Genomic DNA, 22,089 nt, shown 5'->3' on the forward strand with positions numbered 1-22,089 from the left:
GAATAATGTTCAGATAATTTGGTTTAGAGTCATAGCACATAAACAAAAACTTACAAATAAAAATATAAATATATTTTTATATCCCTTTTATAATTTACATTTTTTTTATAACTGTGTTTACATAAGCGGTTTTAAAAATAATATTATCTGGAAGTCATCTAGACGAATCGCCATAATTTTATCTTTTATCTAGACCACCGATGAGATACTATTAAAGACCGATGGTCTTACGGGAGTTTGTGTCGCTCGAAAAAGATTGCTGCGCGCTAGCGCCATCTCAGTAATATTGCGGTCGCAGTGAGAAACAGTAATTGAAAATAAGAGATAATATGATAACACGCGAAATGCAATTATTCGAAAAAAATATATTATATCGAGTACATACGAGATATTAATAATATATATATAGGTATATACACACACATGTATGTGTATATACAATATATCTTTTTTTTAAAAAAATTACTACTTTGAATAAAAATATTATACATAAAAAATAAAGAATACTTTTTTTTCAATTTTTGAAGAATTCTAGTATAATATTTCAAGAGTCCTCCATTATAATATTTGGCAAATTTCGAAACATCGAGCAGTATGTATAATTTCTCTCTCTTTCTCTCTTTCTCTCCTCTCTCCTTCTCTCTTCCTTTCTTCTTTTTTCTCTTGTATGCAAGCATTGAATCTCTCTCGAGGCTTATTATTTTTTATTTTACTTTTCTAACTTATTGTTTTTTTATGTGACAAATGCGGCTTTTTTGCATTTTTTATTTTTATTTTATATTTTTGAATGTAATTTTATTAGATTAATGAGATTTTTTACGATTAAAATGACACCAATCACAACATAAATCAGATAATTTTTTATTAGACAAGTAATTAAAATTGCATATTTTAACTAAAAATTATCCGATTTATGTCGTGTTTGCGGTGTCATTTTAATCGCTAAAATTTCATTAATCCATTAAAATTATTTTCAAACCGATAAAATGCAAATTAAAAGTTTTAGTTTTTATGTATAAGATGTTTACAATCGTGATTATTGTAGATAAGGAAAGATTCCCGATGTCGTCGAAGCGAGAGCGAGAACGAATAAAGAACAAGCGAGATGACGTATCATCAAAGAGTTCCGAAGTCTCTCTCGCGAGGGGGGGGGGGGTTCCCTTTAAATATAATCTTTCATATCATATGTCATATTACTATAGAAAATACAATTTTTGTATTTCGCATTTTATCGAGTTGAAAATTATTTTAATGAATTAATGAGGTTTTTGCGATTAAAATGACACCAAACATGATATAAATCGGTAATTTTTAATTAAATAAGTGATTAAAATTTTGATTACATATATAATTAAAAATTACCGATTTTTGGCGTGTTTGGTGTCATTTTAATCGCAAAAATCTCAATCCATTAAAATTATTTTCAACTCGATAAAATGCGAAATACAAAAATTTTATTTTCCATAGTAACATGACATATGATATGAAAGATTATATTTAAAGGGAACCTCGCGAGAAAGATTTCGGAACTCTTTGATGATACGTCATCTCGCTTGTTCTTTATTCGTTCTCGCTCCGACGACATCGGCAATCTTTCCTTATCTACAATAATCACGATTGAAAACATCTTGTACATAAAAACTAAAACTTTTAATTTGCATTTTATCGGTTTGAAAATAATTTTAATGGATTAATAAAATTTTAGCGATTAAAATGACACCAAACACGACATAAATCGGATAATTTTTCATTAGTTAGTAATTAAAATTTTAATTACATTTTTAATAAAATTCATCCAATTTATGTCATGTTTGGTGTCATTCTAATTAGAAAAATCTCATCAATTCATTAAAATTATTTTCGAACCAATAAAATGTAAAATAAAAGTTATAGTTTTTATTTCATAAGATGTTTATCTTCTCGACGTGCTAGAACAGCTCAGAAAGATAAACTGATTCGAAAATCGCGTCTTCCTGCGAAAGCAAGAGCGAGACCGTCAACGAAGAGCTAGCGCGAGAAGACCTATCATATATCAAAGAGTTCCGAAGTCGCTTACAATCGGCTTTCCCCATCTATAGCAATTCATGAATATAAACAGCTTATAAATAAAAACTTAAAACTTTTATTTTACATTATATCAGTTTAAAAATAATTTTAATAAATTAATGAAATTTTTAAAATGATATCAAACACGACATAAATCGGGTAATTAAATATGTAATACTGAACAAGTAATTAACATTACATATTACTGAACAAGTAATTAAAATTACATATTTAATTAAATATAATGTACTGATATAAATATACTGAACAAGTAATTAAAATTACATATTTAATTAAATATGTAATTTTAATTACTTGTTCAGTGAAGAATTATCCAATTTATGTTGTAATTGATGACATTTTAATCGCAAAAATCTCATTAATTTAATAAAATTATAGTATATTTAAAAATATGTAATATAAAATATAAAAAGTTTAGTGCAAGAAAGCCATTTATTGTCACATAAATAAAACAAATAGAAAAATAAATAAAATAAAAAATAATGATAATAATGAGAGAGAGAGGGGGGGGAGGGAATGAGAGGGTGGGAGAGAGAGGGAGGGAGAAAAAAAGAGAGAGAAATATATACTAAATAATATATATATTATATAAATTTAAAAAAAAGTATATTAATAATAATAATCTCTAAAAATGTTTTAAAGAGATTACAATATTCAAAATATTTAAATACGATAATTATATATATATATATGTATTTTTTAAATTTGTATATTATTTTAATTTTAATTTTTTAAATTTAATTTATTTATTAATAATTATTAATATTATTATTGTTTTATTATAATTATACTATTTTTATATATTATTTTTTTTATTTATATTAGTGTCATATAGTTTATATTCAACATAATTATAATAATTATATATTCATATATAAATAATGAGATAGGAATTTGGTAAGGTAAAGTCGGTAAAATGTTCTTGTTAGTTATCCTCCGTACAGGTTGGAGAATAAAACTAATATAATGATTACCGACCGTATGACGGGCCCACCGAGCCCATTTGGTAGAGACAGAAATTTACCCAGGGCTGACCGTCTTTACTAGTACCTAGTCGGTGTCTAGACCAAAATTGACGTCATGTGACACTAGCATGTAGGCGAATTCTGCCGGATTGATCACAAAGAAGTATTTTCGGTTATCAGTGCGTTATGTAACAGGAAATATATTTAACGATAAAAATTATGTTAACATATAAAAAAGTAAGCGCAAAATTATTATTATTAGTTAAATATTCGTGAGAACGTAAGTTCTTTTACGCTTATATTTGAGTTATGTTAAAGTTATAGGTTATGATACCTTATATGTAGATTATAAAGTTATTTTTTATTTGTTATAATTACTTTATTTTTCAGTTAGTTAAAATGGAAATAAATAATAAATAATTAATAAGCTTTAATTTTAGGGTTATCATGCTATTTGTTGTTCGTCCAATGAAAATATGTCGGTACATATCGTGCAACTTTATGCCAAAATGTTCCATTACCACGGTTTGTAGCATTAAGACTAATTTAAAATTATATTATACTACTTTATATCCTTTAAAGAAATTTTAATTTTAGTGTTCCGGCTTCCAAAGGCAAAAATCGATAAAAGCATTGCATATGGAGGAACCAGCACAAACGGTAGAATATGATCGAATGCAGATTGGTGCGGTAACTTCAATAATTCCTCGTCCTATTGAAAAAAAGATTGCGTGTGAAGTGAAAAAGGATGTATATAAATTCGAAAAGGATGTACATAAAGTAGAAAAGTCAGAATGGAGATCTATAGTAATCGATTATACTACGCTTCACAAGCACTACCTCAAATTGTCAAAGATCAAGTTGACGTGTATGTATAACAAACATATAAATCGGATTTTTAAATGATACATTATAATTATAAGAAAGTTATTTTCTAATTTAAGCAGTACATGATACTGAATCGTATAATTATAATAAATATTTATATATTATTATTTTATTTGCAGCTCTTGTTGTATTAACAACTATGGCAGGATATGCATTAGCTCCTGCACCGTTCGATCTTTACACATTTATAATGTGTTCCCTCGGCACAGGCTTAGTTTCCGCTGCGGCAAATGCGATTAATCAATTTTTTGAGATTCCATTTGATGCGCAGATGTCGCGGACGAAAAATCGAGTATTAGTACGTGGTCATTTGACGTGAGTCGTGTTTAGATGCTATCTTTTTTTAAGGGTTAAATTAATTTATGTAACCTGATATTAAATTGTGTAACACAATTCATCATGTCATTAGGCCTGCTCATGCAGTAGCATTTGCAGCGGTATCTGGTATTGTTGGATTATCGATACTCCACTATGAAGTGAACAGTATGACATCAATGTTAGGTGCTGCTAATATCGTTTTATATACGTGTTTCTACACTCCTATGAAACGCATCAGTATTGCCAACACATGGATCGGTTCTATTGGTGAGTATACTTTCGACATATATTGTTGAGACAGTTGTAACTTTCTTTTTTTTCTTTGCAGTAGGAGCAATACCTCCTCTCATGGGCTGGGCAGGTTGTGCTAACGATATACTCATGCCAAGTGCTTGGATTTTACCTGGCATTCTGTACATGTGGCAATTTCCACACTTTAACGCTCTTTCATGGAACTTGAGGCCGGATTACTCGCGAGCTGGCTATCGAATAATGGCTGTTACAGATCCAAATTTATGTCGTAGAACGACTGTAAGATATACAATAGCACTAATGACTCTATGTTACTTAGCTCCTATATTGGATTTAACTTATTGGTGGTTTGCACTGGCTTCAACACCAATCAATGCATCTTTCCTTTATCTAGGTAACATATATGCTTTGTGTACATTTATTTTTTTTTAAATATATTACTATATATAGGTATATATACAATATTACAATTATATATATAAATAATCACAAAATTTATGAATTCAACCTTTCTATGAAAAGCCCAAGTTTTTTTTTATAAAACAAAAAATTAAAGAATTTTATGATTAAGCTGATTTTATAAAATATCATATATCTAAGTATATATGTATGTACATTCATGTATGTGTGTTCGAGATATTTTAATGTTTAAATAATGCTTTTAATTTTAGCTTGGAAATTCAATAATCACTCGGACAGTGCTAATTCTAGAAGATTATTTCGATTTTCGTTACTGCACCTACCTTTATTGATGATGCTGATACTTTCAAGCAAGAAATATTCGACCAATATCGAAAAAGAAAGAGAAAAATGTATCTCTTTATAATCAGACAACAAAGAAAAGTGACTGATTGATTATTTTTACTATTGCATCAGCAACGTCGTCTGTCTAATGGTAATTTCACATTAACAAACTTGTCAGGAATAATACAAATTATCATATTGTAAATTGTGATTTTTACAATATTTCTTTGTCTCAATAGTTCTGTAAAATACGATTGTACAAAACAGATAGATATAGATAGATATCTAATCAAAGTCCACAGATACAGAATCGTAGATTTAATCAAAAGCAGACTATTTTAAGTTAATATTAATTTATTGTTAGTTAATAAACGCGCGCGAAAATCACAATAAATAAAATTATACGAAAAAATGGTGTCTTCGTATATAATTTAGAAGATAATGACATTCACAGAGAGGAATAAAAATTAAAATTATAACAGCCATTTCACGTTAATTAGATATAAAATATAGTTTTATTTAAAATATTTTAACAGAGTGTCATCACATTTCCAGTGCTCTTACGTTTTGCTTCAAATTCTTTTGCCATTTGCCTTCTCGTCTTAGTTAGATTTCTGTGACCAGCACAATCTAAGTTTTCTATGTAACATTTGTTTCTACAGCATTGTCGACATAATTTATATTCGCATTTAAAACCCTACAATTTAAACTATGCATTAAAAATTTTTCTCGAAAATATTTTGTTAAGCATTAATTATACTAGTTTACAATTAAAAATGATTTTAAACCAGACAAAGTGTTTCTTAGTTTCTTATAGATTTTTGGGTGCTAAAAACAATGCCGTAAATCAAATTTCACACTAGCATGTTAGATTTCCAAAATAATTGAGGTTTAATGTGTAAAAAATGGCTTTTTTATATGAAAAGTCTGATAAAAAAGTAAGATATGGAAATAAAAAAATGCATTTTATAGGGGATGAACAATACATTCATGACATCTGATCAGAATTTCCAGATAACATTAAACTTTTTCATAATAAAAAAATCTCAAATATCGCAAAAAAGCCATTATTTTTGCATATTAAACCTCAATTATTTCGAAAACCTGACGTGCTGGTGAAAATTGGCTTGCGGCATCGTTTTCAACATCCGAAATTTTATAAGAAACGTTGTCTGGTTTAAAATAATGAAAAAAAAATTTTTTTTAAACTAGTGTTATTTTCGAAAATATATTCAAAATGAAGTAAAGTAAAATGAAGAAAAGTTACGAAAATTTTAACAAACCAGAGGATTTGGACAAGCATGACACCGATCTGAACTTCTCTTAGGGACAGATGTTGGTCTATTGGGTCTACGCGCTATTCGTTTAAGCTTCTTTGAACGTTTTCGTGATATTTCGTTTCCGTCTTCGTCTTTATATTCCCGTTTTCGAAGCGCATCTTCCTGAAAACTCTTATTGTTATTTTCAAAAAATATTGAGTCACGAGAGACGCAATAAAAAAATACACTGCATATAAAATATATACTTGTTTACCTGCGACTTTTGTGTATGTTCTCGTGGAGGCTCACGCACATAAGGTTGACACAGCCATGGTGGTAATTCTAAATTATAATCTGGAAACATTTAAAAGAGACGTGTGTGTGCAAATATGAACGTAATAAATACAGATAATATTTTTTCTTTAAACGTTAAATTAATATTACCTGTCTTTTCTATCTGCCACGTCAAATGTCCTTCGTGATACGGTAAGTAACGATCCCTCAAGGCATATATGACACTCTTGAAAGCTTCCATGCTAGAGTTGGTAGCCAAATTCTCCCTCTCCTCTTGATTTTCTGCTAAGCAAAATCTACTCTCTAATTAAAAGCAGTGCTGTTCACACGCTCGAAAGTATGTGACAATTCATGATCTGCTATGATTATAGGATTGATACGTACACATGATGGAACAATTTAAATAAGTGACCGCGGATGTATGAGGCCGGTGCTGGATATTGCTCTACAAGCTCCAAGTATTCCAGAGCAGGCTCCCAACAGGCGGGATAATGAGACTCGAATATATACGGATTGTAAAGATTCCCTTCGGCTGACATTACGCCATGCACTTGAATCTCTTCGATGCACCTCTCTAAGTCTTGCATACACTGTACGTTGCCATTAGCGATCACGGGAATTTCCACGGCGTCTCTGATTAAATATAAAATAATTTAATTAAATCAACAGCTTTTACGATATTTTATGTACAGAATGAATTATTTTAATCTTAAGCTCCTGACTCCTCGCCGACTATGTTGGAATTGTGACGTCAGAGGCGAGAAAACACACGCTAAAAATTCTTAGATGCCTAAGCTAAAGCTAAGAGCCAAACAAGAAGAAGAAGAAGAAGAAGAGTGTGCTAAAGCCATCTGAAGTACTGTTTCATCCAAATATCTTTTCATTTAAAAATAGCATCTAAGAATTTTCAATGTGTGCTTTCTCACCTCTGACGTCACAATCTAGCATGGCCGCGGCGAGGATCCAGGAGCCTTAACAGGCAAATATTTGAAAATCACGGGATTTTAGAAAAAAAAATGTATAGCTACCTTACAGCCTTGATGTGTTTCCAGGATGCTAATCCAGTTAATGGTCCCTTTTGCTCTCTCGTACGTCCGTGGACAGTAAGTAAGCTAGCACCTGCATTCTCCAGCATGCGAGCATATTCTACAGTACGACTGATTTCTGGGAATACTCGTAATTTACAGGTGACAGGTATGTGCAATCCATTCTTCAAAGTTGACACTGTATGCAGACAAGAAATAAATATATATCGTTAAAATATTAAAGCTCTTTTTAAATACAAGTGAAAGATATGCGTACTGATTCTACTTAACAAAGCCCAGTCATCCTGCAAGAATGCCCCATAATGACCACGTTTTGCAATTGCTTGTGGACAACCAATATTGATGTCCACTGCGTCGCAGTATGGTTCAGCCAAACGTGCAGCTTCCAATAGTATATCTGGATCATTGCCGCAAAACTGAGGGAAAGAAATATAAAATGTATTAGATATATAAGTTTTTAGATTCTCAGTATCCAACCAAAGAACACTTTAGACAAAAATAATTGCAATATTTCTCATATACATATTTAATTTTTATAAATTATGTGTGTACTATAAGATATTTAGAAAAAATTTTCATTCTATATGTTTAGAAAAAAAAGTGCTAAATGATCGCGGCGATATTTATAGGAAGATATAGAAAAAAGTTACAAAAATAATTCGTTCGAAGTCTCAAAAGATTCGATGCCCGCAATGAAAGGATTTATTTTACATAATTGTAATAATAAAATAATAACGCTAATCAACACTGATTTTATTGTCATATATATTAGATCGATTTTAGAGTAACTTTATGTCACTGATTCCGAATATGGTTTTCCTAGATTGGCTCTAATTTTTGGGATAATGAGTGTTCCATGAAAAACAAAAAATGCAAAAATGTAATGGTCAGGCATAGCCTGCCCTCAAATCATACAAAAGTATATATATGAAATATCTAATGACGTTGTATTCAGTAAAATAACATAACATAAATAAAATAACAACAAAGTAAGCTGATTCAGATAATCACAATAATGCATAGAAAAATGCTGTTTGTACGATTTTCTTTTATGTCGGTCATCAAGATCATGTTGGAGATAAAAACAATGTTAAAGAATAAAAAGACAGACCAAACTTTGCTGCATATGTATGTCAGCAGCTACAGATCGTATTGAGGTAAAATCGTAATTTGAGTATCCATTAGCTCAAAAACTAGAGCCAATTCGGCAAAACTGTTGTTTGGATTTAAGGATCCCCAAAATACCCTAAATTCGTTCAAACATCCTTGGCAATTATAAATAAAAGTTTTGTTTTGTTGATTAGTGTAATTTATATTTGTAATGATAAATAATAATAATTTAATAACTGTAATTTTGTGATTAACATGTAAACCTGTACGATTAGCGGACGGTCCTCGCTGGTGCTAGCAAGGGCCTCTCGTCTATATTTAGGATCCCGGCAAAACACAGTGGAATGCAGCATCGGCGTGTAACAGAGCTGGGCACCGTGTCGTCTACTAAGCAATCTCCATGCCAACTCACTTGCATCCACCATTGGCGCTAATATGCAACGCGGTGAACCCAGATCTTCCCAAACGTTAGTTTTCTTCGAGAAAGTGTCTCCGTTGTCAAGCGATTCCATGATCTCAGACATTATCTGCAGTGTTTGCTGTTATCTAAATAAAATGTATATAATCATCTAGATGAAGTTTTGGCGTCATCTTATCTTTATATAGATAATAAAAATATGTATTATCTATATCTGCATCTTATTGTTAGATGAAAAAAATGTTATCTTTAAATTATCTAGAATAATGTTCAGATAATTTGGTTTAGAGGCAGAGCACATAAAAATACTTAAGTAGTTGAACTTAAGCAGTAAGCGATAAAAACTTATAAATAAAAGTATGAATATATGATATATTTTTATATCTCTTTTATAATTTTTTTTATAACTGTGTTTATATAAGCGGTCTTAAGAATAATATTATCTGGAAATTATCTAGATGAATCGCCATATAATTTTATCTTTTATCTAGATTTAAAACAAACTCACATCTTCATCTTATCTAAAATGAATTTACATATTTTAATCTCATCTTTATCTAGTTAATTTTTAAATCATCTAAGCACAATACTGATTATCTGTACGCATTGAAGATCAAGCAGATTTATTTTGCTTGTGGTTGTGAAATTTTAAAAGTTAAGTCAATAGCGAGTAAAAAAATCCGCGAAGAAACTGATATTTTGTATAACTTTCATATACCTGATATTATACACATCTTGGTATCATCATTGTAATAAAGTCATAATACAACTCGGTACCAATATTTAACCGAATTAATAAAGTATAAGTTATTCTTATTTGCAAGATAAAATTAAATAATCTAAATAATTAATATAATTAATACATATTAAAAAATACCCTCAGATAATTTATTACATTAACGTAATTAACGATATTATCAATATTATCTGCTATTGCTCAATGAAAATATCGATATTTTATTTATTTTACTTAATGTGTCATATTTTTATAGGAAATTGAAAGAAATACTATTAAAACATTTAATTTCATATATTTAACCATAAAAATAATGTTATTAATAGTGTCACACATGTTATTTCAAATAAAAATTATATACATTTATAACAATTTTTATATATTTATAAATTGTATAAATATAAAATATAAAAAAGTAGAAAAGTTCTTTTTAAATGTAACATATGTGAAAATTTATTAAAGAAAAAAAATAGGAGAAAAGAGGAAAGAGAGAGAGAGAGAGAGGTAGAGAGAGAAAGAGAAAGAACTAAAGATAATTATTATTATTTATAATTTTAACCACACATTAAATTTTCATAATATAAATTAAAGTTTTATCCTTTTATACATGTAAATACTTTATAATACAAATTATATAAATTTATTTTTTTATACATAGTTACAGACTTAATTTAAATAAAAAAAATCTTAAATTAAAGAAATTGTGTGTGAGATCTTTTGTTGCATATCTCTTTACATCGTTTAATTTTTATTCGTTAGATATTAATCTCTTAACGCGCGTGCAAACCCGAGTTAATTCAAGCGCTTTACTTTATATTACCATAAAAAATGATTTTTTTCAATTTTATTGCAAAAAAAACTGTGCATTAAGGGATTAATATCCGCACATTAATATATAAATACGAAAGCAATTATTAACATTTTAATACATTTCCATAAACTGTAAAAATATAAAAAATATAAATTATATAATATTTTACATCTAAATATATACATATAATTTTGAATAAATTCCTTGAGAGAAAGATGACAAACTTGGTAATATAATGCAAATTTACATTTTAATTAATAAAAAATTATTTCGAGAATACAATGCGCACGTAAATGTGTATTTAATGAAATAATAAAAAAAAGACCCACAAATGTGCAATATAATAAATATTTCATTTATCAAGGTGTCTACCCAAATATTGTAAAAAAACCTAAGAATACCCTGAATTTCCAGGTAGTTTTGTTTAAAATTCCAAGTAAAATAAAATTTGTAAATGTAGCTTTTTTAAATAAGTTTCTTTATCGTATACGCTTTTTAATGTTTTCTATTTATACGATTGCGAAAAAAGTTATATAAGGATGCAGTTTTTTAAAATATTTAATAATTTATTAATCATAAAATTAATTTGAACAATATATAATAAAGTGCAATATATCACTATATAAATACTAAAAATATATGCAAAAATATAAACCACTTGCAACATAAAATTATATCAAAGACAAAATTTTTGAAAAAAACTTCCTTCAATAAAATTCCATGAGAGTTCCCAGATTTTTCAAGGTAAAAAAAATCCCTGACAATCTCCGGTTTTCCCGGAGTTTTTCCAGAGAGTAAACACCTTGTTTTTTAATGAATGAATCCCCATATATGAACACAATCCTTGTAAATTAAAATTTTTTAATTTAAAACAATAAAAAATATCATACTGAGGATATATCTTAAGGCTCCTGGTTCCTCACCGACGATGTTAGAATTGTGACGTCAGAGGCGAGAAAACACACGCTAAAAATTCTTAGATGCCATTTCGAAATAAAAAGATATTTCGATGAAACTTCAGATGGCTTTAGCACACTTTTAAAATACTTCAAAAACTATCTTTTTCCCTTTACAATTAATCAACAGCTGTAATATGAGGCCCAGTCGTCTGATCTTTGCACATGCGCAGTCATTCCGCATAACAAAGTCTGATATCATGATCATTTTACGGTTGTTGATTGACTGTCAAGGGAAAACAATAGTTTTCGAGATATTTTAAAAGCGTGCTAAAGCCATCTGAAATAGTGTTTCATCCAAATATCTTTTCATTTAAAAATGGTATTTAATTGTAAGAATTTTCAGCATGTGCTTTCTCACCTTTGACGTTACAATCCAACATGGCCGCGGCCAGAACCCAGGAGCCTTAATACTCTTTCGAGTTTTATACTTCTTTAAAAAAAGGCAAAACACTTTCATCACGAAAGACACCTCGGGTAAGATAGAGCCGTTGACAAAGTTATTCGCGTAATGGCGGGAAGGCGAAAGCGGAACCCGATCGCAATGGCGACCTGGGTGTAGCCGGTTTTGAAAATTCCGACTCCGGTATCGGTGACAATTGAGCTGTCTGCGTGACGTATGAACCGAGCTTAAAACGCGGTCTCTTCCTCGAGAAGTTCGAACTTCGCCGACTACCAAGATAGGCCTGATTCCGTTTAGGCATCACGGAGGGCGGTATCGGTTCTAAGACGGAGATGTCTCCGGTACTCGAAAGCACTTTCCTAATCTTGTGGACGGTACGCGGAAGATCCAGGGCCGGTAATCTTGCCGGTGGATGAGGATGATCCGATAATGATGGCGGTGGTGGTGGTGATGGTGGTGTTGTTAGCTCCGCCACCAATGTTTCGATGATCCGATTTTGATGCTCGGTTATTGCAGGCGGGATGTTCGGAGGACCACCTGGAATTATCTTGTTGCTGCAAGAACGGGCAAAGGTCGAGGTCGTCGCCTTTGACCTCGAGCCCTTCTTCAGACGAGCCTGCAAAAACGTCTGTATCCTCCTCATCATTCCGCAGGAACGTTTCGTGGATTCCAGACGGTGTCCGCTTGTGCGGCGCTTTTGGTCCTTCCCATCGTGTCTGCCTTCGGAATAATTCACGATGGAGAAGCAACAAGACACCGGCGAGGGCGTGGAGGATGACTTGATATCTGGGGAGTCCCCGTGATTTTCCAACTCTATCGTGTTGGACCGCGAGGAGGAGACCTTAATGGAGGTCTCGATAGTGCGGGAGTCATACGAGAAACAGAGACGGAAATTCCGGTTGTCTTTTGAGGACGGTGTTGTCTTCGAGGATGCAGCCTCATCGTTCGCCTCTATGTCACCTCTGCGCGTTTCCTCGTGCGTCGAGGAAACGTACACGTCCGTCGTTGCCGTCATCATTGTCGTACCGTCCTTGAATAAGGAACCATTCTTGCAGAAGCGAGAATAGAGACTTCGTGCGCCAACCTGATCGATATCCTCTCTATCTCCGATGTCGCAGCAAGATTCACCACATAGATTACTAGAGGAAGTCATCCTGGAGCCAGCTGCGACGCCGGCAGAGCTCTTCTCCCGTTTCCTGCGTACGTATTCGTACGTGGTGAGCCCGAGACAGGCGATATAACCGTGGAAGAAGCAGAGATGTATGAGCAGAATGGCTGCGACCGCCGAGAGGATACCGATGAGAGTAACGAGGACGAGGGAGCCGGTGCCAGGCACCGGCAACGACGGAGTCGTGGCGTTGTTCATGCTCGTGTCGTTGCTATTACCCCAATATCCATCATCATCGTTCGAACCGATCGAATGCGCATTAACGAGCACCAGCTCGCCCAGAGCGAGCGCGGTGACTGCGAGGGCGATGATCAGAGTCGAAGTCAGACAGGCCAGGAATGCCGGGTAATTACGGCCGCCGATACAGTTGTTCAGCCACTTGCAGTGGTGATCGAAGCGTGGCACGCATTTGTTACAGATGGAACAGTGCTTGGTACACAAGCCGCGAATCGTGATGTTACACAGGTGACACCGACCGTTCTCTATGACGTGCTGGTGCTTGCTACGGTCAAATTCCGGGACAACTTGATTGACCGGCCGAGTGCGCACTTCGGGATCGGCCGGATCCAGCAGCAGCACCGTCAGGTGGGTCAGCACGTGGAGTAGAAACAAGGCAGTAAATAGCAATGAGAGGGCGAAGCGCAGGTCGGGTAACAGCAACGGCGTCGTTAGCAACACGGTGAAAGTACCAGCGAACACGACGATCAGCAACACCCAACCGATCACTTGCTGAGGATGCAGCGGTAGCTGTAAACCGTGAACACGACGGAATCTCCTGTGCTCTGGTGGTAGATGCAGTGCGTGTTCCTGCGAGGAATAGCAGCGGACAATCGCGCGCTTTGCACGGGTCTTGTTTAGCATTCCCGTTCTCTTTTCCTCGGATTGTTATTTATTCTGGATGTATGCACGTTCAATATATGTAGTAATAGTATGATCATAATGAGTAGTACTATTACAGTCTCTGACGACACTTAGATCACGATGATCCATTGTATCTCTTCGCTCTTGCAGTTAGCTAGATGTTTGGATCCAGCCTAAAGCCTAGCACCAGGCTCATTAGGTCCAGCATTCAATATATGTAGATATAGTACGAGATTATATAATACTCTTGCCGTCATTTTCATTCTTATCCTGCACATAACTCGATTCTTTCCCTTTTTTCGCGTTATTTATAAATTGAAAGTTACTGCAATATAAGAACTCATTATATTTGGTTTCATTTTTGTCAATATTATCATTGTTTAATTATAATTTTGATACTTTTCTGATTAACTATTATTTATCTAATGCGGTCAAAAAGATTTTATTGCCTATGGATTCGAAACTTGAATTTCTAGCGTAACAGACTGAACATCTTGTACTGACAATGAACCACTATATATTACTCAAAAGATTATATTATTAAAAAAATATATATGCTATATTTAAGATTAATATGTTAGAACGTTTTAAATATTATTTAAAATATGTAGAACATACATTAAAAATTATATTCTCTATAAATTATACTACGCTTCTATGAATTTCTTCATTATTAATTTCTTCTTCTTCATTCATGACTCTAAGAAAGTATTACACTCCTTCATTAATTAGAATTTCAGTTTGGCTCTTCATGTTGATTCCGTTTTTTCTTTTTTTCCTATTCTTCGGTCTTCGGTAAATATTAACAAATTTCTTAGTCTAAACTTTCGAGTTCTAATTCCAGACATATATAAATCACTGTATAGTATCACTACGTAGGCTTATCTATTTCAGGGTATCACCACATTAATAATAATTATAGCGAGCTTCTGTATCCATGATGGTTCTCGTCTAGCAGCGTAAGGTTCTTATAGATATTTTCCCATTTTCTTGCAGATTATTTTCATTGTTTTATCGTATAGCATAACTATGGGCGATTTCGAGTAAATTGCGCGTAGGATTACTCTTGATTCTGTTGTAAGGAAGAAAAATATCGGTGTCCTCTACCGGGATTCGATCCTAGGACCCTCCTCCTCTCACTCCAATCAGTACTTTGCCACTGACAATGAGCAACTAAACGTCCCATATCGTACTTTTTCTCCGCTCGCTTACATAGATTTTAAACTACGCATTCTCTCGCGAACCGAGTACTTTTGTCGTCTATACGACTAACTACTGGCGATAGACGACATTCTAGACGAATCGATAAATTGTGGTTGCCGCGGAGACCGGTCCAGGGAGCCGCAACTTTGTCGATGATGACCCACGCACGCATGCGATGAAGCAATGTAAACACGCGCGCGCGCATACATATCCTTACTACAGCATATTCTGTGACTTCTCGTCATGCGAAATTCGCGAAAGACAATAAGACCTTGGCGCACAATAGAGAAAATATTAGGAATAGGAATAAATATATTAAATATTAGAAGAAAAGGAAAGGAAATGTGTATTTCGTGAATATGGGTGGGATAACTTGATGATAATCATTTTGTTAAGGAATGTGAAATATCAAAAGAATGGTTTGATAAACTAGGAACTAGGAAATAGTGAGAAAGGTAGGATAAGGAGGTTAAGAAATGAGAACTTAGATAAGAAAAAAGGAGAAATATTGTAGAAATTTTAGAGGGAAAAGCAAAGTGGAGGAGAAAAAGAAAAAGGGAGAAAGGAAAGAGGTATAGATGGAAGAAAAGGAGAAAGGAGGGGAGAATTGTTAGAAATAAGACTGACTAGGGATAAAAAGAAAAATAAATTTAAGAATTAGAAATAAGTAGGTTAGATAGCAAGGAAAGAGTATGGGTCAAAGGATGAATGAGGAAGCGCAGTGAAAGTAACTTATTATTGTAAATCAAGTCCCACTTTCTTGACTGTATGTTGAAGTTAATAAATTATATATATATATATGTATATATAATATATATAGGGTGTCCCCTGTATATATTTTTCCTCAGCGAAAATGTCGAGGAAGGCTATTATTTTTTGTATGTTCCCAATTTTTGCCATTTCATGTATCTTTATAACTAACAAAATTAAAATTCTATTAAAGTAAACTCTACTTAAAATTAATTAAAAAATGTGGTTTTGTTAATATTTTATTTCCACAAGGCTTAGTTTACGAAAAATCCTTTATTTTCAATCGCTTATAATTCGAAAATTATTGGTGCCTCGACATTTTTGCTGAGGAAAAATCATTTCCAAATGATCCCAGGAATCATTAACAGGTAATCCGCTAATTCTGGGACACCCTGTATATTAAATATTAGAAATAGGAATTAGGAATCGAGATTAAATATAACGTGCAATAAAGAATATAATATAAATATAGGAATTATGTCATATGTGCAGTCAGTAACATGACATGACCATGACCAAAAATATTTATATTTTAGCTTACAAATTTAAACAATATGGATTTAGACATTTCAAGTCAAGTACAGTATAAAGAAATCTTTAATCTCAGAGCTACATTTTTATTATCATGTTTAATTTTTCAATTAATAAGAATTTTATTTATATTAAAGAAAAAAAAACAAACTTTGGAGACTTTGGTTAATCCTATCAATTTACGAAAAAAGATAATCTAGATGATTTCTCAATTTTTGTGAGAAAAAAATGATGTAAATTTTTCTTTTCTTTACACTCCAGAATATCATCAGAAATATATAATAATCTTTTAGAAAAATTTTTTTCTATTTCTAAATAATTAAACAATTTAAGAAAACCTTTAGAGCAGCATTTATTAATAATACTAAGCTAAGGTATTTATTTAAATTTTTCAAAATTTTTTATTACAATACAGTCTCTACAAAAGAAATAAAAATACTTTTTAGACTTTCAAAATTAAGTAATATTTTTTTAATTTTCTGTCAAGAATGTTCTATTTTTTTAATTTTTGTATAAATTAATGTATTTTGTGAAAATCAAATTATTTATGAATATAATTGTATAATAAATAATTTTCTTTATGCTCGTGCTGGTAATTATTTAGAATACGGGCCTCACCTCAAAAATCAATAAAATTATGCTTATTCGACGCGTTTTTGCACAAAAAAAAAGAATCTGGCAGAAAAAAGAGGTGGTCTGCCTCGCGAAGCAAAATATTAATTGCTAAAGTTGACAGGTTTCTAGGTTAAGAAACCTGTCATATCGACGACATGAATACTGTCTATGGTCATATGCGCATGCTCTGTGGCATAGTAGAACAGTCTTACACACACACACACACACACACGGTGTTGGGGGGTGCAAGGGGGGGCCTTTTACAAGGGCTCGCTTTACAAGTTAAATGCGTCCCCTACCGGCGGGGAGGGAGGCCGAAGGCCCCCCTTGCACCCCCCCCGTGTGCGTGTGAGTGTAAAACTGTCCTACTATCTTGCTAATCTTTTCGATATCTTAACCTAGAAATCTGTCAACTTTAACAATTAATATTTCGCTTCGCGAGGCAGACCACCACTTTTTTCTGCCAGATTCTTTTTTTTGTGCAAAAATGCGTCGAATAAGCATAATTTTATTGATTTTTGAGGTGAGGCCCGTATTCTAAATAATTACCATAATTTTAATCAAACAATTTAATATAAATTGAAATTAATAGATACAAATGATTAAAGACACTAACCTCACTTTATATATAATCCGATTTTTTTCAGACGACAAATGGGACGCATGAATTCATCAACATCCTTCGCACTCGAATTAAGAAGTTTTAGTTAACTGATAACTAAAACGAAACACTTATATATTGTATCATTCACAATTTTCTCTTCTCATATACTTATTGAACTCTAGCCTAACTGGAAGGAGTGCAAATGCAAAGCAACTGCGGCCATGCTTGAAACAAAGATCGCAATAATATGTTAGAAAGAGACGAATGCTTAAGGTCGGGTCCCTAAGAAATTGACCAATCACAGTCGATCAATCGACAATTGACCAATCACAGTCGAGTATTTTCCTCATACTTGGGCTTAGGGCTTAAATATTGTCAGGGGTAATATGACCCACAAGATTCCAGCTAGTGACGTATACAATTAAACTTCCAAAGCATGAAAAAATTCAGCTTAATTTGCTCTTTCGTAATATCCATATTTCAGAATTTACTCCATTTTACTTTTTTATAAATAAATTATAAAGTTAATAATAATGTAAACGCCAATATAAACGAAAATCATTAGAATTTGTAGGTTTTCAAGGCATAAAAAAACTGCTCCATTTTTGTTTGAATTTGCTCCATCTTTAAAAACTTATTATCTACAGTTTTATGTCGTTACTAAGCATGCGGCGAAAAGAAACAGTATAATGTTACACGGTTGCTAAGCGCGCGATGAAGCGGGGAGGAGCGCTTTACAAAAGACAGTAACTCCATACGAGTAGCGCTAACTCTGGACCCCCGAGTGGGCTGTCTCTTCTCGCCGCACGCTTATCATCGCGCGAATTGGCTGATTTTCTTTAATTTATTTCTCTCTTATTATTGAGAATATCACAAAATGGTAGAGGACTTTTCTACTCGGTTTAACTAGCTCTACCTGCACACGACGGTTGATGCGACTATTACCGGACACCCTGTATATATATATATATATATATATATATATATATATATTAAGAAAAAAATTAATAATTGCTTTATGCACATTTTATAATGTATGTAAAAATGTCGAGAAATAAATATTAAGAATAGGAATTATTTTAAAATAATGAAATCGAAAAATTCATGATATGACAATACAAATTCAAATATAAAGAGCTCTTACTAGCTTACTAGTTCTTTATCTGAATTTGTATTTGTATATCAGAATTTTTCGATTTTATTACTTTAAAATAATTCCTATTAGTCTTTTCGATTTTATTATTTTAAAATAATTTTTATTCCTAATATTTAATACTTATTCTTAATATTTTCTCTATTGTGCTGTAGCCCTTAGGTCCATTTCGTTTCCTTGTTTTAAAATAAAATAAAATAATTCCTAATTAAAAAATAATTAATAAATAAAAAATAATTTCGTAATAATATTTAATTTCTTATTCTTAATATTTTCTCTCTATTGTGCGTAGCGCATAATACTTCAGAATTTTTAAATAAACTTTAACCCTTCTTATCGATGCACAATTCACTTTTCTATGTATTGAGTACTTGAGTAGTTACTTCATGTTTTCAACATCACACTGTGATAATTTGAACTCAAAGCTCAGATACAATGAGAAAAATAAGAAATACGGAATTAAATAAGAAATTATAAAAAATTGAGCTCATATCAGAAGAATTGAAGAATAATTCTATAATGTATTATTAAACTTTTTGCAAAATATCCTATGCATAATTAGTTTCTAACTATATTTAAAAACTGATTTACTACAACTATTCTAGTAAAAAATATTTAAACAGAAACAGTAATACTACTTTTTTATATCTTTATTACATTTAAATAATTTAATATATTTATATATCTCTAGCAATATATAAAATCTTCCTTAATATTTAATTCATTCTATATTTGTATATTACATTATACATTTTACTCACATTAATTGTTACTACATTACGACACAGCTGTTAACGATATAAGTGATCAGCATGAATATTACTAGCAATTTCAGATTCCCATTTATCTCCGTTATTTAACAGTTTTTCCTTGTTATACAACATTTCTTCGTGAGTTTCAGTTGAAAATTCAAAATTTGGACCCTGTAAAACACAATTTTTTTTTTAGTAATTGTATAAAATTCTCACATTTGTTATTATTTTTCCTTTCTCTTTATATCTTTAATTAGCAAAGGAACTTGTATACCTCGACAATAGCATCTACCGGACAAGCCTCTTGACAAAATCCACAATAAATACATTTAGACATATCAATGTCGTATCTTGTAGTACGTCGAGATCCATCTGCTCTTTCTTCTGCTTCAATTGTAATAGCTTGTGCGGGACATATTGCTTCACATAATTTACAAGCAATACATCTTTCTTCCCCAGAGGGATATCTAAATAAGATAAATAAAAAGGAATAGCTAGAATTGAAATAATTCTATTGCAAAAATTTTTTATTGCATCAATTTTATACATTTTTAATTTTATGCTAAAAAGAGGTTTTAAAAGTCATTTAAATATATCTTTATAGTAAAACAAAGTTACAGGAAGCATAAAATACCATAAGTTGATTATGTATATTAAATATTTTTATTTAAGCTCCTTGAAAGTATTTATGAAAATGATCAATTTGTGTTATCTAATTGCATAATATTTTATTTTTAATATGAAAAAAATATGTACAAATAAAATATATATATAAATAAATGAATGAATGAATGAAAAATTTGTACAAATGTTACTCCAAATATCATAAAACCTTGCTATTATTTTTTCTTTAATATTTAAAAAAATTATATCTAACATTTAGAAATGTCTAATTATTTATTTTCTTTTCAATATAATCACTCAGTGATAGCATTAAAATAAAATGTCTCAAAAATAAGTCTTATAAAAACTTGAATGCAAAGCATAATAAATTATAACTATACATCAAATCAAATTATTTAAAAAATACATATAAAATACATAAAAAATATATGTATTATGTAATAAACCTCTCAAAATCATATATTTAATACTTTTTCATAAAACATATAATTTACAAGTATATATATATATATATATATATATATATATAAGATATATGTATACACAAAATGTTATAAAAATATAATTGTATGTATAAAAAATTATATATATTAAGAAATATATAATATTACTATAAATATTATTATAAATTTAATATTACAGAAAATATACCTTCTTAGTGCATGTTCGCCTCTGAATCTAGGACTCAAGGGTCCTTTTTCAAATGGATAATTTATTGTTGCTGGTTCTCTAAATAACTGAGATAAAACAAGACCAAATCCTCGCCAAATTTCTAACAAAAACATATGTGTAGTTGCAGTCTCCATAATATCTGTCCAAGTTTTCTCTTTCTCCTCATTTACGTAGTAATATTTACTTCGACTCAAATATGTATTTACACCATTTGTAGTAAATCTACCAAATCTTGGAACTGAAATATTTATAATAATTGAGATTATTTGCATATTATATAAAATATAGACACAATTTTATAATATAAGTTTTCATATAAAATCTGTCAAGTGCATAATTTTTCATTTCTTTTTTTATATAATAAACAAAGAACAAAGTTAATAAAATATATATTTGTCAAAAATAAATCATGTCAAAATTTTTATGTATAACCTTTATTTATATATTATTATAGCGTTCTTTTATATAAATACGATCAGCTTTGATACATTTTTTTTTACAAATATTATATATAGCATATAAAATACAAAAGTTTAAAAAATTTAACGAAAATTAAAAAGATAATTCGAAAATTATCTTTTGCAATATAACAAAATAAATTATTTTTTATCATAACTGAAAATAATCAAATATATATATATATATATATATATCATACCAATTTTACTCGTTCGTGCAATGATTTGCAAAGGACCCATCATGATACTATTTCTTAATTATTCTTTCAAAATAAACAGGACCAACGAGCTATAAAAAAAAGATTGTTCTTTATATATTTTTATATCTTTTATACGAAAAATACGATCCACATAACCAATGAAAATCCTATTATACTGAAATGCTCACTTCATAGAAACAGAGAGAAGGCTTGTCTCTGATAGAAACAAAC

General features: G+C 31.0%; 4 protein-coding genes across 6 annotated transcripts; 1 reads left to right on the top strand and 3 right to left on the bottom strand.

The window, feature by feature from the left end:
- Window positions 1–3,114: 3,114 nt before the first annotated feature.
- Cox10 (Cytochrome c oxidase assembly factor 10) lies at window positions 3,115–5,729 on the top strand. Its single transcript, XM_083033091.1, has 7 exons — window positions 3,115–3,269; window positions 3,473–3,557; window positions 3,630–3,900; window positions 4,040–4,235; window positions 4,330–4,505; window positions 4,567–4,884; window positions 5,162–5,729. Exons 2-7 carry the CDS (start codon window positions 3,480–3,482, stop codon window positions 5,314–5,316), a joined length of 1,194 nt encoding a protein of 397 aa, XP_082889217.1. The 5' UTR covers window positions 3,115–3,269; window positions 3,473–3,479; the 3' UTR covers window positions 5,317–5,729.
- Window positions 5,726–18,435, bottom strand: Dus1 (Dihydrouridine synthase 1). Of its 3 annotated transcripts, none has more exons than XM_083033088.1 (9): window positions 18,012–18,435; window positions 9,207–9,489; window positions 8,090–8,249; window positions 7,816–8,011; window positions 7,172–7,420; window positions 6,938–7,083; window positions 6,768–6,847; window positions 6,518–6,685; window positions 5,726–5,931 (listed from the first exon to the last, which is right to left on the bottom strand). In XM_083033088.1, the coding sequence occupies exons 2-9, from the start codon at window positions 9,465–9,467 to the stop codon at window positions 5,764–5,766; spliced, it is 1,428 nt and encodes a 475-aa protein (XP_082889214.1). In that variant the 5' UTR covers window positions 9,468–9,489; window positions 18,012–18,435; the 3' UTR covers window positions 5,726–5,763. The 3 variants fall into 3 exon arrangements, with proteins under 3 accessions (XP_082889214.1, XP_082889215.1, XP_082889216.1); XM_083033089.1 differs by having other exon boundaries at window positions 6,518–6,676; window positions 18,012–18,432; XM_083033090.1 differs by lacking the exon at window positions 18,012–18,435 and having other exon boundaries at window positions 8,104–8,249; window positions 9,207–9,347.
- LOC145933414 (uncharacterized) lies at window positions 10,597–17,828 on the bottom strand. The gene has a single exon (XM_083033087.1). It carries the CDS (start codon window positions 14,294–14,296, stop codon window positions 12,365–12,367), a length of 1,932 nt encoding a protein of 643 aa, XP_082889213.1. The 5' UTR covers window positions 14,297–17,828; the 3' UTR covers window positions 10,597–12,364.
- A 1,352-nt stretch (window positions 18,436–19,787) lies between the features above and the next one.
- On the bottom strand, window positions 19,788–22,053 carry Nd-23 (NADH dehydrogenase (ubiquinone) 23 kDa subunit). The gene is made up of 4 exons (XM_083032840.1): window positions 21,859–22,053; window positions 21,180–21,438; window positions 20,179–20,371; window positions 19,788–20,075 (listed from the first exon to the last, which is right to left on the bottom strand). Exons 1-4 carry the CDS (start codon window positions 21,899–21,901, stop codon window positions 19,944–19,946), a joined length of 627 nt encoding a protein of 208 aa, XP_082888966.1. The 5' UTR covers window positions 21,902–22,053; the 3' UTR covers window positions 19,788–19,943.
- Between the last annotated feature and the right edge of the window lie 36 nt (window positions 22,054–22,089).

Source organism: Prenolepis imparis, unplaced genomic scaffold (assembly GCF_030444845.1).
Source record: "Prenolepis imparis isolate NDT839.2.m4 unplaced genomic scaffold, iyPreImpa1.0 SCAF_3, whole genome shotgun sequence".
Classification (NCBI taxonomy): domain Eukaryota; kingdom Metazoa; phylum Arthropoda; class Insecta; order Hymenoptera; family Formicidae; genus Prenolepis; species Prenolepis imparis.

What these genes read in the sequence shown, in the direction of transcription:
- Cox10 (XM_083033091.1), top strand. Translation starts at nt 3,480, where the DNA reads ATGCTATTTGTTGTTCGTCCAATGAAAATATGTCGGTACATATCGTGC. An exon ending in CAAAATGTTCCATTACCACG is followed by an intron (nt 3,558 to 3,629) that starts GTTTGTAGCATT and finishes TTTTAATTTTAG; the next exon opens with TGTTCCGGCTTCCAAAGGCA. An exon ending in GTCAAAGATCAAGTTGACGT is followed by an intron (nt 3,901 to 4,039) that starts GTATGTATAACA and finishes TTTTATTTGCAG; the next exon opens with CTCTTGTTGTATTAACAACT.
- Dus1 (XM_083033088.1), bottom strand. Translation starts at nt 9,467, where the DNA reads ATGTCTGAGATCATGGAATCGCTTGACAACGGAGACACTTTCTCGAAG. An exon ending in AAACACATCAAGGCTGTAAG is followed by an intron (nt 7,421 to 7,815) that starts GTAGCTATACAT and finishes ATATTTAATCAG; the next exon opens with AGACGCCGTGGAAATTCCCG. An exon ending in ATGCTTGTCCAAATCCTCTG is followed by an intron (nt 5,932 to 6,517) that starts GTTTGTTAAAAT and finishes TTTAAATTGTAG; the next exon opens with GGTTTTAAATGCGAATATAA.
- LOC145933414 (XM_083033087.1), bottom strand. Translation starts at nt 14,296, where the DNA reads ATGCTAAACAAGACCCGTGCAAAGCGCGCGATTGTCCGCTGCTATTCC.
- Nd-23 (XM_083032840.1), bottom strand. Translation starts at nt 21,901, where the DNA reads ATGATGGGTCCTTTGCAAATCATTGCACGAACGAGTAAAATTG. An exon ending in TGCACGAACGAGTAAAATTG is followed by an intron (nt 21,439 to 21,858) that starts GTATGATATATA and finishes TAAATATTTCAG; the next exon opens with TTCCAAGATTTGGTAGATTT. An exon ending in CGGTAGATGCTATTGTCGAG is followed by an intron (nt 20,076 to 20,178) that starts GTATACAAGTTC and finishes TGTGTTTTACAG; the next exon opens with GGTCCAAATTTTGAATTTTC.